The 16,238-nt window shown below is 39.9% G+C and overlaps 1 protein-coding gene across 3 annotated transcripts in view; it reads right to left on the bottom strand.

The window, feature by feature from the left end:
* The window catches only part of arhgap42a (Rho GTPase activating protein 42a), a 296,355-nt gene that overhangs the window by 155,929 nt on the left and 124,188 nt on the right, over window positions 1-16,238 (bottom strand). For all 3 annotated transcript variants that reach the window (XM_059964663.1, XM_059964665.1, XM_059964664.1), the window contains exon 3: window positions 13,146-13,207. In XM_059964663.1, the coding sequence (XP_059820646.1) occupies window positions 13,146-13,207 (62 nt within the window). The remainder of the gene's footprint in view (window positions 1-13,145; window positions 13,208-16,238) is intronic.

Here is a 16,238-nt window from a genome sequence, read left to right as displayed (position 1 = left end):
TACAGTGTGCACTTCCAAAAATTCTGTCTAGATCACTGAGCAGGACTTTTGTATGAAGTGGACACACAGGATAACAGTAAACAGAACAGGAACGTACAAATTCTCTGCACACAAAGACCTGCAAATGGACATACATCAATAGAGCAGGGGTCAATTGGAAAGACAAGGTCTGATTTGGTGTCTAAAATGGGCCTAACCATTCCAGTTCTTGAGTCTATATCAGGCATGGGCAAACTACGGCCCGCGGGCCATATGTGGCCCGTTAAGCTTTTTAATCCGGCCCGCAGAACTTGATGAAATTATATTAATAAACCTTGTTACCGTTTTTTCCCCACAATTCTGGCGTTTTCCCAATAGATGACGCACTCTATATACATTTGTGGCGACCCATTTCCTGGCACATCCAAACTGGCTCACAATTAGCCAGCGTTCCAGCTAAAGGTGATAGCCTGCGGGGATTTGCGAGCACAGAGCTTTGGAGCCTCTGCGCCACGGGGGGGGGGGGGGCAGGTTGAGGGAGGCTTAAAAGTGAGGCTGGGGATTTCGAATAAATTTTTTTTCTTGGACTGCAGTTACCGACTCCGTGTCATAATTTTAGCGCTGCATGTAGCACACCGCTACACATTGACCTTTGTTGAGGTGCAGCGTATTACTCCACATTTGCGCTTTACTCTTTGTTCGGCTCGACCTATTTGTGTGAACAGGCGTTCAGCGTCATGAACATCAACAAAGCCAGCCACAGATCCAAGTTAACTGACCAACACCTCAGATCCATCCTGAGAATCGCCACAACAAAACTAAATCCAGACTTTGATGCGCTGGCTAAAAAGGGAGATCAACAACACTGTTCCCACTGAAATTAAAAATAAGTTTCTTCGTTGTGTTATGTAAAAAATGCATTTGAAAATATTTTTTTCAATAAGCCTTACATGTTACGTCATTTTTGTTAAGTGATGGACATGAGTAGTGCGCAGGTGCACGTACGTTCTCAAAATAAAAAATGCGCTCCAGATCAAATAACGCGCTCTGCATACTGGCGCGCTGTCACTGTTCTGTCCTTGTGCTGGTCGTTGATGAGTTTTGGCACAGGGGACAATTGAATAAGAAGGAGAAGGACAAGTAGACCTGCATCTCCTACCGTTTTTGAAATAAAGACAGTCAGGAGGAGAGTGATGATGATAATATCTTGAAGGATAACAGAATTTTCAGTGCTTTAAAATAATAACTGTTACTATTAAAAAAAGCTGTATTTTATTCATTTAATTTTCAGTGTTTTAAAAGTCATTTCAATAAATAGCTAAATACCGTGGGACTTCAAAGACAGATATTTTGTTGTAATGCATTTGTTCATTTTCAATTGAAATTAAAGCACATGTTTTCTGCATATCCCATGATATTCTATTTTCTCTTATGAGGTGTATTACCAAAACACTCCATCCATCTGCTCCTGGTCCGGCCCCCCTGTCAAATTTTAGAACCCTTTGTGGCCCACAAGTCAAAAAGCTTGCCCACCCCTGGTCTATACTATCCATCCATAGACATGTCTTTTTTTTTTCCTTTTTGTTTTGGTTTGCTCCTATCCCCTGCTAACTATACTGTCTTTCCAAGTCCAAACCATGTACTCAACTGATATTCTTCACCAACTAACAATTAACTGCAATGGACATCCTCTCCAGCTCTTGATGCTAGAGCCCCCTGACCCCTTATGGTACCAACAATATGGCTCACAATCCTATTGAAACTTACCCACCATCCATCCCTCCAATCCTGTCTCTCTCACATCCAATCCGATGGCATAAAGCTTTGTTACTTCCTCTGCCAGTTCAGCTGTAGTAGAGCTAGCAGGAAGATCTCCATTTGCACTCACATCCTATGCCACAGAAATGCCAGTCAGCATATAGTTCCGCGCTACCTCACAAGTATCCACAATAATTATAACTTTTTTTTAAAATTCTCAATGAGGGTTGTAGTAGCTTTCTGCACTCCAAGTTCCTCCCCACAGAGATAAATTGCCAGTCTCTCCTCTTAGGAATCTTAATAAATTCTAGAATTAAAAACACAAATGTTTATAGAGTACCAGTGTGAAGACCTTTACACTTTATAAATGTTGCCAAATCTGTTACCAACCCCGTTTGTTTTCTTACCAGATTTCCAGTATCTGATATGCTGTTTTGTTAAGTTTTGGGATTCTTATGGCTATTTGGCTCATTCCAATTTGTGCTGATGCTGGACTGTGCTGCAAACAGCTTATTCCATCCACGTGTGGTCTGGTGGGTCTGTCTTGGCAGCTGGAGGGAGGAGCAGCAGAAGTATCAGGAGAGGAAAGCTGTTGGGAGAAGAGGGAACTAAAGTGCACCTTGCCAAAGAACAAACCCAAAGCAGGTCATCAAGGGTCTCTCGTTAACCGTCAATTTCACCGAGGAGCAATGTGTTGAGCATTTGAGGTTTTCTAAAGAAAACGCCTCAACTTTAACCAGAATATCAAGCCACACAAAATATGTAGCACTTAACCTAGCACCAAATGGTCCATGCAAGACACTATTACATGAGAAATCCCAGTAACAGCTGTCCAGGTCACCCTGGGCTGCAAACTTTATGCAATGGGACACCTCCAGCTGTTCAAGTTGAGAAGTTCAACAGAAATGGCATATCCACCCTCAATGACAAACATCCAACATATTCAATATTCCTCAAAAACACTGTTCTTGCAGCATTTTGCAATCCACACCACCAGCACAAACACGCCCACATGCTTTCTCTTCAATACCATCAACTCCCTGTCATTTCAAAGCTGCCCTCAATACCAGTTTCACCAAACACCCCTCCACAGCTAGCTCTTTAACGTCTTTTATCTCCCTTTAGGCAGCAGGTAGCGCTGCAGAATTACAACTACAGCAAGCCAAGTTTGATTCAGACTTAGCACATAACAGCACAGAACAGGCCCTTCGACCCACAATGTTGTGCTAACCTTTTATCATCTACTCCAAGATCTATCGAAACTTTCCCTCCAAGATAAACCTCGGAAATCTTCTGTATGGAATTTGCCTGCGACTCTGAGTTTCCCTAGGCGCTCTGTCTTCCTCACACATCCCAAAGGCATCAACAACATGCGGACAAGTTTGTTTACTTATTTATTGAGATACAGCGTGAGAAGGCACTTCTAACTCTTTGAGCCACATCGACAGCAACGCCTGATTTAATCCCAGCCTCTTCACGGGACAACTTACAATGACCAATTAACCCATCAACTGGTACATCTTTGTACGACTGGAGGAAACCAGAGCATTCGGAGGAAACCCATGCTGTCGCGGTGAGAAGTGGTCAGCAGCGGGAATTGAACCTGGGTCAATAAATCATTGTGCTAATGGACTACAGTAAATTACTGTGCAGAACAGACAAGTAGCAAAAGATTTAATGACATGTGTGAGGAAATAAATTACAAGGAGAGCAGCGGGGAAGGGTCTTTTAGGAATGTTTTGAGAACTGGCATAGTCTTGGTGGATCTAATACCTCTTTGAGTTGCAAGTAAACATGAATTGTTCAGTAGATTCTCAAAGATAATAAAATACCAGGAGCTATTTCCTCTTCACTAACCTCATTCCCCTCCCCTTGGTTACTGTTTTCAAACTTGTGTACCAACCGAATGATAACAGCCTCTCCCTCTCTCTACAGATGCCTTGTTGAGTACTTCCAATAGTCTTGCTCATTTAAAATGGGTGAAGGTTTTCTGTGCATTGTACATGGGCAGCCATCAAGGGTCGGTAAGCCCAGAAAAAAATCTGCAGCTGGTTCCCAAGAGAAATGCAACACAGACTCCTTGTCAAATGCATACAGGTTCTACCTACAAAGCTCTTTCAAATTCCCCTTCACCAGCTTGTCACCTTTCTCACCAACAAAGAGTCAACTCACTTTGTGTCATTTGTAGCAACCCAGGGAGATGTGATTAACTCATCCTGAACCTGCTCTTGGCATTGCCTCAACGTCAACCAGCTAATGTTCGAACTTCAAAGTATGCATACCACATACAAACTTAAGATTTATTTTCTTGCAGGTACTCACTGGAAAATAATCCATGAAAATCCATACGTAACAAGGGCACTGTCCCTGGAAGTGACTCTGCTGGCTGTGCAGTCACTTCAGCACTGAGGAGAGCCCATGGTTATAGGACAACTATAACCTGAGCCTGGCAGCATGGGGCCCAAGTCTCCTGCGCCTCCTGGCCAGTAGTAGCAGTGAAGAGAGGGGGAGACGGGTCAAATACAGGTAGATAGGATGGGCACAGTTGGGGGGGTAATCTTGCTGACACAGAGTAGTGGGGCTGAACAACAGTTCCATTTCCACTCTCGGCCTCTAATCTCCAATCTGGCTTGAAGTCCACCCCAGCACTCTTTCTTCCTCTTCCAGTGATAGCCAACCTTTGTCCACGTCAGGGTGCCGCGTCTGGATTCCTGAGAGTAGTTTGTGCAACTTGCTAGAATGGGATAATCCTTCCAGCCAAATAGTTTCCTCTGGTCAGGAATATTTAGGATACACTCAGTGGACACTTTCTTGGATATCCCCTGCTCCTAATAAAGTGGCTACTGTGTGTACCTTCATGATCTTCTGCTGCTGTAGCCCATCCACTTCGAGGTTCAACACGCTGTGCTTTCAGAAATGCTCTTCTGCGCACCACTGTTCCACCCGGGCCTCCCTCATTTACAAGCTGTTTTCACCCACAGAACCGCTGCTCAATCAGTGTCCTCTTTTTGGTTTTTCACGTCACTCTGTAAACTCTAGGGACTGCTGTGTGTGTATAATCAGCAGTTTCTGAGATACACAACCACTCCATCTGGCACCAACAATCATTCCACAGTCAAAGTCTCATAGATCATATTTCTTCCCCATTCTGAGCTAGTGAACCACTTGACCACGTCTGCGTGCTTTAATGCACTGAGTTCCTGCCAATGATGGGCTGATCAGATATCTGCATTAATGAGCAGGTGTACCTAACAAAGTGGCCACTGAGTGAAAATCAGCTAACAAGGACTATAATTTGTGCAAACGCTTGGCTACACCTCCACCGTCAAGTGTAGCTGTGATTTAGTTTCAGGGCCGTATGCACGTAACTTGACCAGTCAAGGGATAAGCCGTTAGCAGAACCTAGCTACAAAAGTACATGGAGAAGCATCACAAGTTTTACCCAGAAACTATTCTCCATCTTCCCAACGAGAGCTTGAAGTGGATGACAGGAAAATCTGGACACAAATTCAAATGACGTCCCAGTTGTTTCTCTGGTTACAACTATCCCTTCCTATGTACTACTGTTCCAAGAGAATCCAGCCGCTTTCAATTCGCAGGAGCGATACCCACCTTTATACCCTGCTCCTGTTCTCTGCTCTAGAAATAAGCTTGGTGGATACATGTTCACTAGGTAACATGGAGGTAGCAAGCCAGGCTAAACTTGCACCTCAATTCCAGGTCCGTAATTCTCTATTAGATGCGGGGCTATGCAAAATATTGAATGCCGTACATAAATATTTGTGTGATTGTGGCCGTCTGAAGTAAACAGAACACTAACCATTTACATTCATCAAGCTATCAAGACAGGCAATGAAAAATACAAGCGATGTCACTCAGAAACATCAAATGATTTACATACACTATATATTACGTTATGAAATACAAGTAATATACAGTAGTATGAATACAGCAATCACAAGTATACACAAACGTGGCTGTTCTTGAAAAATGTCATGGACGGAGTAGAATTTGCTTTCCTGGAATTTATAAGAATTAAATAAACAATATCTTTTCAACCCTTGATAATACAGACCTTTTTCAAGGAGTGCCGTTTGATTGAAGTCATCTGACAGAAACATTGTACGCATAATGAAAGACCAACCTAATTAATGAATACTATCTCTGTGAAGAACATTGGTCCAATACAATTTAGCAATCCCTTCATTCCTCCAGTACCATTGTGAATCCTTCATTATCCACTTGAAATTGAAGTTAAAAATCTGTAACAGACCAGCACTAAACTCCACCACAATGAATCACTGTTTTTTGCAGACTTCATACTGTGCTATTTACAAACAAAGTGTTCAACATTAGCTGTAATATCTTAACTAAATTGATTCAGGTTCTGGAAGCAGTTGTACAAAGCCAGCTACTCGGCTAATTTAACTGCAGGTGTAAGACTGAGAGAGGCCACCCGAGCTGAAACAACAGAGTGGGTGGCTAACTCTCACTAATCATTGCCAGGGAATTCATAAAGGACAAAGTTATAAATAAAGGTTTTGGTAGATAAAACCAGAGAAATCTTTAGGAGGAAAAATCTACAAAACTGCTGATTATAGGAATTAAATTCAATAGGATCTAAATTCAGTTTTACAACGGACTAATCGAAATAAAGGGCTTAAGCTATGACTCATAAACAACTGTAACCTGAGCCATCAACTGCACATTTCAGTTTATTTTTTGCTGCAGATTGATATACTATAATTGTAATATATTTAACCTGCAGGTGGCAATAGAGCAGTAGCAGGATAAACTCTATTTAGTCTTTGGTGGGTGACATTAAAGGGGGATTATAATTACAAGTGTCCTGTAACTTATATGGATTAAATGCCATTTGGTTTTAATATATTTATACAGAAACAAATGCACTTTCTGACATGAAAGATATTTGTCATCCACGTTGATGTAATCGCTCTTAAAGAAAAATGCATTGCATCAAACAAGTTTTTGCCCTACAACTTATCAGGCACAGAAGACAGACAGATGACAGGCATCCCAAGTTTAATATCACTGGCATACGTTGTGAAAATGCAATGCATAATAATAGAGGAAAAAAACAATTACAGTACGATATATGTATATCAATTAGTTAAAATAAATAATGCAAAAATGGGAATAAGAATGTACTGAGGTAGTGTTCATGGGTTCATTGTCCATTCAGAAATAGGAAGGCCAAGAGTAAGAAACTGTACCTAAATCCTTGAGTGTACCTCCTTCCTGGTGGTAGCAATGAGAACAAGGCATGACCTGGGTGATAGGGGTCCATAATGATGGATGCCAGCTTTTTGAGGCACCACTGCTTGAAGATGTCCTGGATACTACGAGGCTAGTGGTCATGATGGAGCTGACTAAGGTTACAACTCTCTGCAGCTTACTTCGATCCATGCAATAGCCCCACTCCCCTCCCCCCACCCCATACCAGACTGTGACGCAGACAGAGTTATCTCCATGGTGCATCTGTAGAGTTACGGTGAAAATGTCAACAGTATGGTGAAAAAGATGAGGTAGACTGCGAGTTCAGTACTAGGAAACCATTCATCAGACTTATTGCAGTGAGATAGAAGCTGTTTGAACCTGATACAAGTGTGAAAGGTCCTGTGCTCACAGAATTTCTACAGAACATTGTGACAGTCTTACCTTTATTTTATTACTGGTAGAAATACAGGCTGACATTCCAACTCTTCATAATCAATCAAGGGAAAAAAAATCAGAAGATGCCAGCATGTCAAAACACACATTTTTATTCTACTTGAAGTTGTAGGTTTCACTGAAGTGCCACAAGTCTTTAAAAAGTAAATCCCTCAGGCAACCTGCTAAGCAGCTGAGGTTTATGCCAAATTCTCTGAGTCCCCCAGCAACATTTTACAACATGACAAAATGGCACTAATTCAGCAAACTTAGTCCTCACAATAACATTTTACAAGGCCACATACAAGAGTAAGAGAGGATCTTTCCATCTCTCGTGCCTGCCAGACTATTCATTAGCTCATGGCCTTTCCAGCTTGATCCAATTCCCCACAGAAGTACAAAATTCTATCTGTTCATGTCCAAATTTAGACTCCAGAAATATGTACTTTATTCCAAGCTCTGTCATGGTAAAATATTCCCACTGGGATAACAAAATGATCCAAGATGTTATCACAGCTTCCTTGGGAGAAAAATATTCAAACATCCTCATCAACCCAAGGAAATCCCTGGTCAGTATCTACTCAAAAAAAGAGAAACAGCAAACAAGGAAGAACCTAACTCTTCACTGACTTTTTGGGAGCATATGGAAACATGACAAAATAGGAGGAATGGTGAAATTTCCCAAATAATCCACCCACCAGCTCTATCAAGTTCCTCCTATCCCAATACGGTAGGGTCTACAGATCCCACACAAGCATTACCAACCACTCAGAACCTACTGAAATGTACTGGAAGCAAGTCAACTCTAACCAAAAGAGACTGCTTAAGGTGGTAGCAACATAAACTCATGGATTATTTCAATAAAACATTTTGAAATGAAATGGATACTATGCAAATGATCAGTAAATATAGGCAGTTCAGATTTTATAACATTGATAGGTTTTGAGCCTCAGCTACCAAGGAGATCATGCAGATATGTTATGAAGGGCCTCCAAAAGCCACAACAACGAACCTTCATGTTTGAGAAAGTTTCCCTCCAATATCTAATGACTATTAGTTAATGCTACAGCTGGCTCAATGCATTCTTATGCCAAAACCATTTGCTCTGAACTTGCCTTACAGAAATCAATTTAACATGCTTGTGCCAGGGTTTTGGGGAAGTCTGCAAACAAGCAGTCTTGATGCAGCCAGACAAAGTAGGATTGGTTCAAGGTACTGTTGATCACACTTTCTTTTACTTCACTGAGGATTGGGAGCAGTGTGAGATTTGTTAGGTGTGTTCTAATTTTGGTGAAACGAGACAGGTCTGAGGAAGTGTGAGTATTGGAGTCTACTGCTGAGGATTAAATAAAGATACAAATGGTGGTTCTGGAGCACCACGGCCTGAATACTACTAGTACCCATGGCCGATTCCAAATATGTCAAAGTGTAAAGCAAATAGGATACTTATTGCCAACTATAAGGGTGGGGACCAGAGGGTCTGGGCCAAGCAGGATAGCTGTCACTTGCAGCTGAAGATGGTTGAATTATTTCAAGCATATATTTTGTGCTCGCGCTCTGGGCTCTGTCATTGTAGAAGATGGTATATTTGTGGGAACCTGCTCCTCCCATCAGTTAAGTATTTATGTTCTGGTGTCTAGAGACGCAGTTTGCTTTGGATGAACATCATTTCTTGAGTGTGGGCTGTTTTTATACCATTTCCTGCGCGGGTTATTTTGGATTTCAATTTGTACCACATGGTGGAATGACATCCATCTCTATCTCTTCTTTATTTGCCCTTGAAACAGCAATATCTGCGAGTCTTCAGTTTTGTTATTATCAGTAAACATTTAGTAGACATTTTATGTTTATCTTTTATCACTACTAAGATATCGTTGTGCCACAAGGTTACTCTTGTTTACATGGCATAGTTATGGAGTGTACGTGTGTGTTACCTTGGTTACAGCCGACCATGAGAACAGTCGATGGTATTAGTATATTAAGTTGCGTGACTGTCCTGTATTGAATTTCATACATATTTTACTTAACCTTTTCACAAGTAAAAATTCATCAAAAACCCTGAAGGAAGCTTCCAACTCCAGTGATTTTTGAGTAGGTATTTAATTCACCACATGGCTTTGTATATCCACACAGCGAAGGCAACAGAACTTGTATACATTGATCATCTATGCCCTTGCTACAGTTGTGGTTCTTCAAAACTGTTTACAACAAAGGAGATTCAGTTAGTAATGAGCAGGGGGCTTTCCTGCCAATATCTGCAAACCCAAGAAACTGAGGATGCAACAAACAGTTACAAATTGCCATTAAGACAATACTAATGGCTTAGAAATATACAGTAATACTAGACAGTGATCTCCATTTCTTATCTGAGACTGGGAATAAAAATAGTCATTTCAAAGTTCTCAGAGTAAGAAGTTATGCAAATCACTCTTTTTAGCATCTGTAGATTTATCACATTATTTGTTTCAAGTAATTCATTTAACTTCATTGTTATATTTTCCAATAATAGTTTTTTTTTGGCCCAATGAAGTACCACAGTGCTAAAGTCAAATGTGAGGACAAGGTAGTGATTTACTTTGCATGAGGTATCCTGTCATCTTAGACTTACACACAGCTATAACTACTACTGGTTTGAACAGAACACAAAAGACACAGGGATCAAAAGCTAGGATGTGCACTGCAATGAAATAAAATTAACGTATTGATTACAGAATATTATTTAGTTCACGTCTACAAGTTTCACTCAACTCATGAAAATGGAAGAGTGGCTGAATCACCAAATTTTTTTCCACTTGACAGCAATGGCTGTAGGCTTTGTCACAGTCAATAACGGATTCACCGATACACACTTCTGGAAGATTTCCTTACATAGTATTGTATTTAACTAAAAAAAATTCCAATAGGCAACTATGTAATTAACTCAGTTTTATTAACATTTTATAGATTATATAATATACATACTTTAAAGTTTTAGAAGTTTTCAGGATATGCCTTAGGGGTCAAAGGAAGTTTCATTTCATGCATGTTTGTAGAAGTAACAGCGTTGACTTTTTTGGTCTCAGGTTCAATTGGTATTACGAATCTGTGGTTCTTTTGAATTGGCACGAGAATGCTTACTAATGTCAATCCACAGATATCCGTTGAATGTATTCTAGTAGTACTAATATCAACATAGCGCTTTTTGCTTTTGATGTATTTCAACAGATTATAAATGCTCACTCCATACACGCGAGGTATATTGCCCCTGGAAATGATTTGGGTGGAGTGCATTAGGGACCGCAAACATCTAAGGCAAACTGCTCAGATTTGGGTGGAGCATATTATGGACCACAAACGTCTGAGGCAAACTGCTCAGATTACTTTGTAATAACAGCTGCACAAGATGGTTCTTGCTACCGGTACATATTACCAGGAATCATTTACCTGAAGCCCTAGCGGAGAGGAATCGTGGTCCTTGTACTTGCTTGAACCACCGGCTACTATTGTGACATCATGACTTTACCCTTTCACCTGTGACTAATAATTAATTGTAAATACATATGCAAATCGAAATTCAGCATCTAGGCAGATAGGATTTTGATAACTGATAAAACTAGTCTATTTGATTCTGAAAAGAATTATTGTGCACATTCTCAACCACAAAGATTTGAAATTCTGCCAAGCATACAAGTTTTCAATACCCTAGTCAACAGCCATTCAAATACACTTCATGATGCTAATACTTAAACCATGAAATAAGCATCAATGCTAATGACATACAGAATAGACATATTACCGATCTTACATTGATCAACTGAAAAGACTTTGCAGATCTTGTCAATGTTCCAGGAAGCTTTAATTGCAGGAATGTGACAAATTTTAAGGATTGTTGGAGACTTGTTTGTCTCCAACGGTGCTCCCACTTGTTTACACTAACTTCAGCTTCTATAGGGAAAACAGTGCTGCACATTATCGATTTTCAGAAGTGTGAATTATAAAGATGTCTCTGAAGCAGTTTACATTAGCCAGAATCATTGCAAATCACCTTCTATCAGTCTTTGCCCAGGTGCTGTTTATTCTGTACCACTGATTTAACAATCGTCTATTTTAAATCATGCCAGGCTGGTGTTAATTTTTGAAACATGACATGGTAACTCAGGAAGTTAATAAAATAGATCTGTGCTGTTGGAACAGAACTTGTTCTGATTTGCTTGTATAGCCAATGATACCCCAAATAATAGAAGTTAGAAATACAGTAGATTCTGGTTAATTGGGACACATGGGGACCAGTATATATTGGCCCAATTAAGCAGCTACCCCTATTAGCCAAAGTTTAATGGAAACAGTTAAAAAGCAAAAAAAAAGACAAATTACAACTTAGCTAACAATTTATATATTTAAATAAAATACAGAACAAATTAGAACACTACCAATACTACTAGAGTACAATAAAACTGTGTAATAGTTCCCAATAGTTATCAAAGGAACAATTCATCCAGTGCATGTTCTTTTGGTTTGACATTAGATGAACAAAATCAGCACAGACATCTCACACAGATGATGGACTGCCTTCATACAATGCTTTCGATGATTGCATCCACCAAATCTTTTTTTCCCATCGTAATATTCAAGATTATTTTTGATACCTTCAAATTCTTTGCCGTTCCTAACTGGTTGAAGTAGGGCAATCGTTTCATTTTCACTCCCAGCCATTTCTGGTATCTCCAAGCCTCAATACTTGAAACTGCGGTTAGCAAAACAGTTCCGAATTGTCTTATTTCTCACCAACTATCAGTGACTCAAATCACTGCTTTTTGAACACAGGCACACATGCAATTGACACTATATAAAAGCTGTTTGCTCTAAGTACAGTGTAGTATCTAACGACCACAAGTGTACTCGATTGACACTAATTCGAAACTATTTGGCAACAGTATCCTGTACCTGTTAAGCAGCACATTATCCCAAATAAACGAAGGGAATCCCAGGTATTTTCTCAATTAGTTTTGTTCTTCAAGAGTTGTCCCAGAGAAGTGGTTGTCCAAACTAACTGGAATCCACTGTATTAACCTTTCAAGCAAATCTTGCTAAAGGCGGTGGTATTGGTACTACTTGGAGTGCTCATTTATCAAAAATCACGCTCATCAGTATAATTCTGTCTTAAGAATATAGTTTGATTGGATATTCTGCAAGACAGAAGACAAAACTAAACATATGCTTAGACATTAAGCTATCGAATCCTATTATTATTTATTACTGAACAGACATGCTATGTTTATATGAAAGTATTTCCTATATCTAACAATAAGTAACTTAAGTATATATTTGAGCTTTTCAATTAATTCTTTTTATGATCTTAAATGTCTCATATTTTCTTATCACTTCCTCACACAATGGAGCCAATCTCTCATGGTTTATTATAATTTTTCAATATTTAATCTGCATCATATCATCCCCATTGGTCATTATCCATTTATCCATGTTCCCAACAATTTTGCAGTTGCATCACTTTGCCATTTCCTTGCTACAAATCTGTTGCCATCATTAAATGCAAATCTGTGTTCATGCATCCCAAATCCACATCTTTTAACTGTTTAGCAAATAGTAGGCACCCAAAAATACATTCATGCAGAACACGTCTTTCAAATCTGAGGAACTTTTCAATGACTAATGTTTGTTTTATGCCCACAAATCATCCTTCTAGCTATGAGTCTATAGTCATGTTGCAATAACAATTTTAAGATAAAAGTAATTCTCACCAATCTTCTTCGCTCCTCTTCGACAGTATGAAGGAGTTGTGCAAATTCTTTAAAAGACTGAGCTGTAAAAATGGATTTAGTATTTAAGGGTTAGAATAATTTCCAGAAATGTTATGAATATGTGCAATAAATGACCATGAAGAATATGCTTAAAATCAATATTACATTTGTAGATTACTCAAAAATGCACAGAAAGGGATTATGCAAAATTCTAAATATCAAGATGGAAGGCGAAGGACAGCCAAAGGCGTTGGATAAAGTTTGACATTTATTACTCATGTGGGGAAAATGGAACTTAGTAAGCATGCAGATTTACAGATAAAACTTGTGAATTGGAAATTATCAAAAACTCTTTGAATTGATTCACAATGCAGCAAAAGGCAATGATAATATAGAAATACACTACAGAACAGAGTGCAGGCAGTCCCCGGGGAATCACCCTAACATCAGCCATAATTACATTTACAAATTATACTGTATCCATTCATTAATGAATACCATAAAATATTTTATTGTAATTACAAACAACTTGAAAAATTCTTGAATAATGTGTTGGGGAATTTGTATAAAATTGGATATCTGTAAGTCAAGTCATTCATAGTCCAATTTGTTAATTAGAACAACTGTAGAACAGATCTCGTGGGCCCAGTGTCACGTTGTCATTACCTGTTTTATTGTACACAGCACAGTTATTCAGGCGCCTTCCCTCAGCTTTTTCTTTGTAACATCACTGAAGGCATTCCACTATTTCCAATGCTTAAAGAACATGAAACTTCTATGCTATCAATTTCCACACTGTTGTCAGTGTCACTTGGTCCACATAAGATTTTTATTCAGTTTTTTGATATTTCTATCTCCATCTCAGGGAATAGATTGGCCATCAATATCAATTTCAAACAGTTTCTCGTGCATACCTTCCCCCAAACTGTTTCCTACAAAAACTCAATCCCATTGCTCAGTTTCTCTATCACTGTATCTGTGCTGATGATGATTCGTTCCAACCCAGAGCCATGAAAATGTCTATTTTTTCTCCTTCACAGATCTTCCCCTCCATCATAGTTGGCAGGCCTCTCAACGACGCCCCTGCTGATTTCCACAACTCTGCTCATACAAAATCTCTCAGCCAGAAAAAGGACAGGATTCCTCATTCATACCTTCGGTCCCATCAGCCTCCACATTCAGTGCGTCAATCTCCATGCTTTCTGCAATGGTATTACAATTTCCCCTTCCATCCCAGTGCTGCAAAAGGACCACTTCCTCCAACGTTCCATGATCTATTCCCCTGTCTTCAACAGGCATTCTCCTGCTCAAGCAAAGTCTGCTCTTTAAACTCTTCCCTTCCCACCACAGCCAAGGAGTCAAACACTCCTTCCAAGTGAAGCTGTAAATTAGCTGCACTTCTTCCAGTTAACTATGTGGCACTCACGCTGTGGTTGTGGCCTGCACGGGGGGGGGGGGTAAACAGCTTGGGTCAGTGCTGTGCGAGCTACCTTTGTTCCATCACAAGGATCAAAGTTCGAAGTTCAAATTACATTTATTATCAAGCCAGCCACAAAGCAATAAAACCCCAAAAGAACCGATTTTAAAAAGTTCGGCGAACACCCAATGCACAGAGAGAGAAAAAAAACTCATGCAAGCAATAAATGTAAGCAAATTGCAGTCAGAACTGAAGTTTTACAAAAGACATAAAGCCAGACGTCACGGCACCTGGAGCAGGCTGCAGCCTCAGGTCAGCGCAGACCTCAGTAAACAACGCAAGGCAGTGAGCAGAACCGGCCGTCCCTCAACTCTGATCCCAACACCCTGGCCTTTCGAATCTTACCCAGCACTTAAATCGCCCAAACATTGGAAAGTTCCTCGCTCTTTAATGGCTTTCCTCACCATATACATTTAAATGTATTAGGAATTTGCTGTGGTATGTTGAGGTGACATATAACAAAAAAACAAATTTCAACAATTATAATGAATAAAGAAATATATAAAACAAGTTAAAGGTCAAAGTACAGATATGAAATGAAATGTGCATTTACAATGTAATCAGTGGATTAATGTGTTTACAGTGCAGTGTTGAGATAATAGATAGAGGTGAGTGAGGGTGGCGCTAAACAGAATGATTGATTGGGCAAACTGCCTGGAGCTAAAAGCTTTTAAAGTGCCATGAATGTTTTTAAATCGCAGTATAAGCGTTTTCAAGAGGAAGCTTTTGGAAAAGGCAGTTTGCAGGTGGGTAGTGTCCGCAATGAGTCCACCTGTCTTCTTCTTTGTCCTGGACACATACAAATCTTCTGGTGACAGTAGACTGCAGCCAATGACTTCTTCTGCTGACCTAACAGTTCACTATAATTGGAAAGGATGCTGCACTAAACCAGACTAGTAGAGAATACTGTGAGGATGCTCTCTATGATGATAGTGTAGAACTGCACCAGAACTGGGAAAAATGGAGTTTTACCAACTGCCAGGCCTTTTTGTTAGTGAAGGAGATGTGATTCTCCATGAAGTCCTGTGAAATAATGACACCCATGAACACGAACGTTGAAATGGTGCTACCTGTAGAATTGTTGATGACGATTGGGTGGAGCAGAGATACATTTCTCATGCCCATATGCATCTCTGCTATCTTAAGGGCATTCAGGTTTTCTCTCATCTTTCCACCCCTCTCCCTTCCTCTCATACTTGCTTCTCCCTTTACAATTACAGTGAAGGTCCTTCCAGGTTTCCCTCTGCACTGAAGCTGTTTGACCTATTGCAAGTTTTCAAGCATTCTCAATTTTTGTTTTGAATTTTTAGCATACGGAGTTCTTTAGACCATTAGAACATAAAGCATAGGAGCAAGTCAGGCCATTTGGCCCATTGTGTCTGCTCTGCAATTCCGTCATCACTGATTTATTATCTATCTCAACCCCATCCTCCGGCCTTCTTATCATAATTTTTAATGTCCTGACTAATCAAGAACCTACCAACCTCCACTTTAAATATATTCAATAACTCGGCCTCCACAGTCCACAGATTCACCGCCCTCTGGCTGAAGAAATGCCTTCTCATCTCAGTTCTAAGTGGACTCTAACTTTTCATCCACTGAAATCAGGCTAACTG

Source organism: Hypanus sabinus, chromosome 3 (assembly GCF_030144855.1).
Source record: "Hypanus sabinus isolate sHypSab1 chromosome 3, sHypSab1.hap1, whole genome shotgun sequence".
Lineage (NCBI taxonomy): Eukaryota > Metazoa > Chordata > Chondrichthyes > Myliobatiformes > Dasyatidae > Hypanus > Hypanus sabinus.
This window is presented reverse-complemented; position numbering and strand designations above follow the sequence as displayed.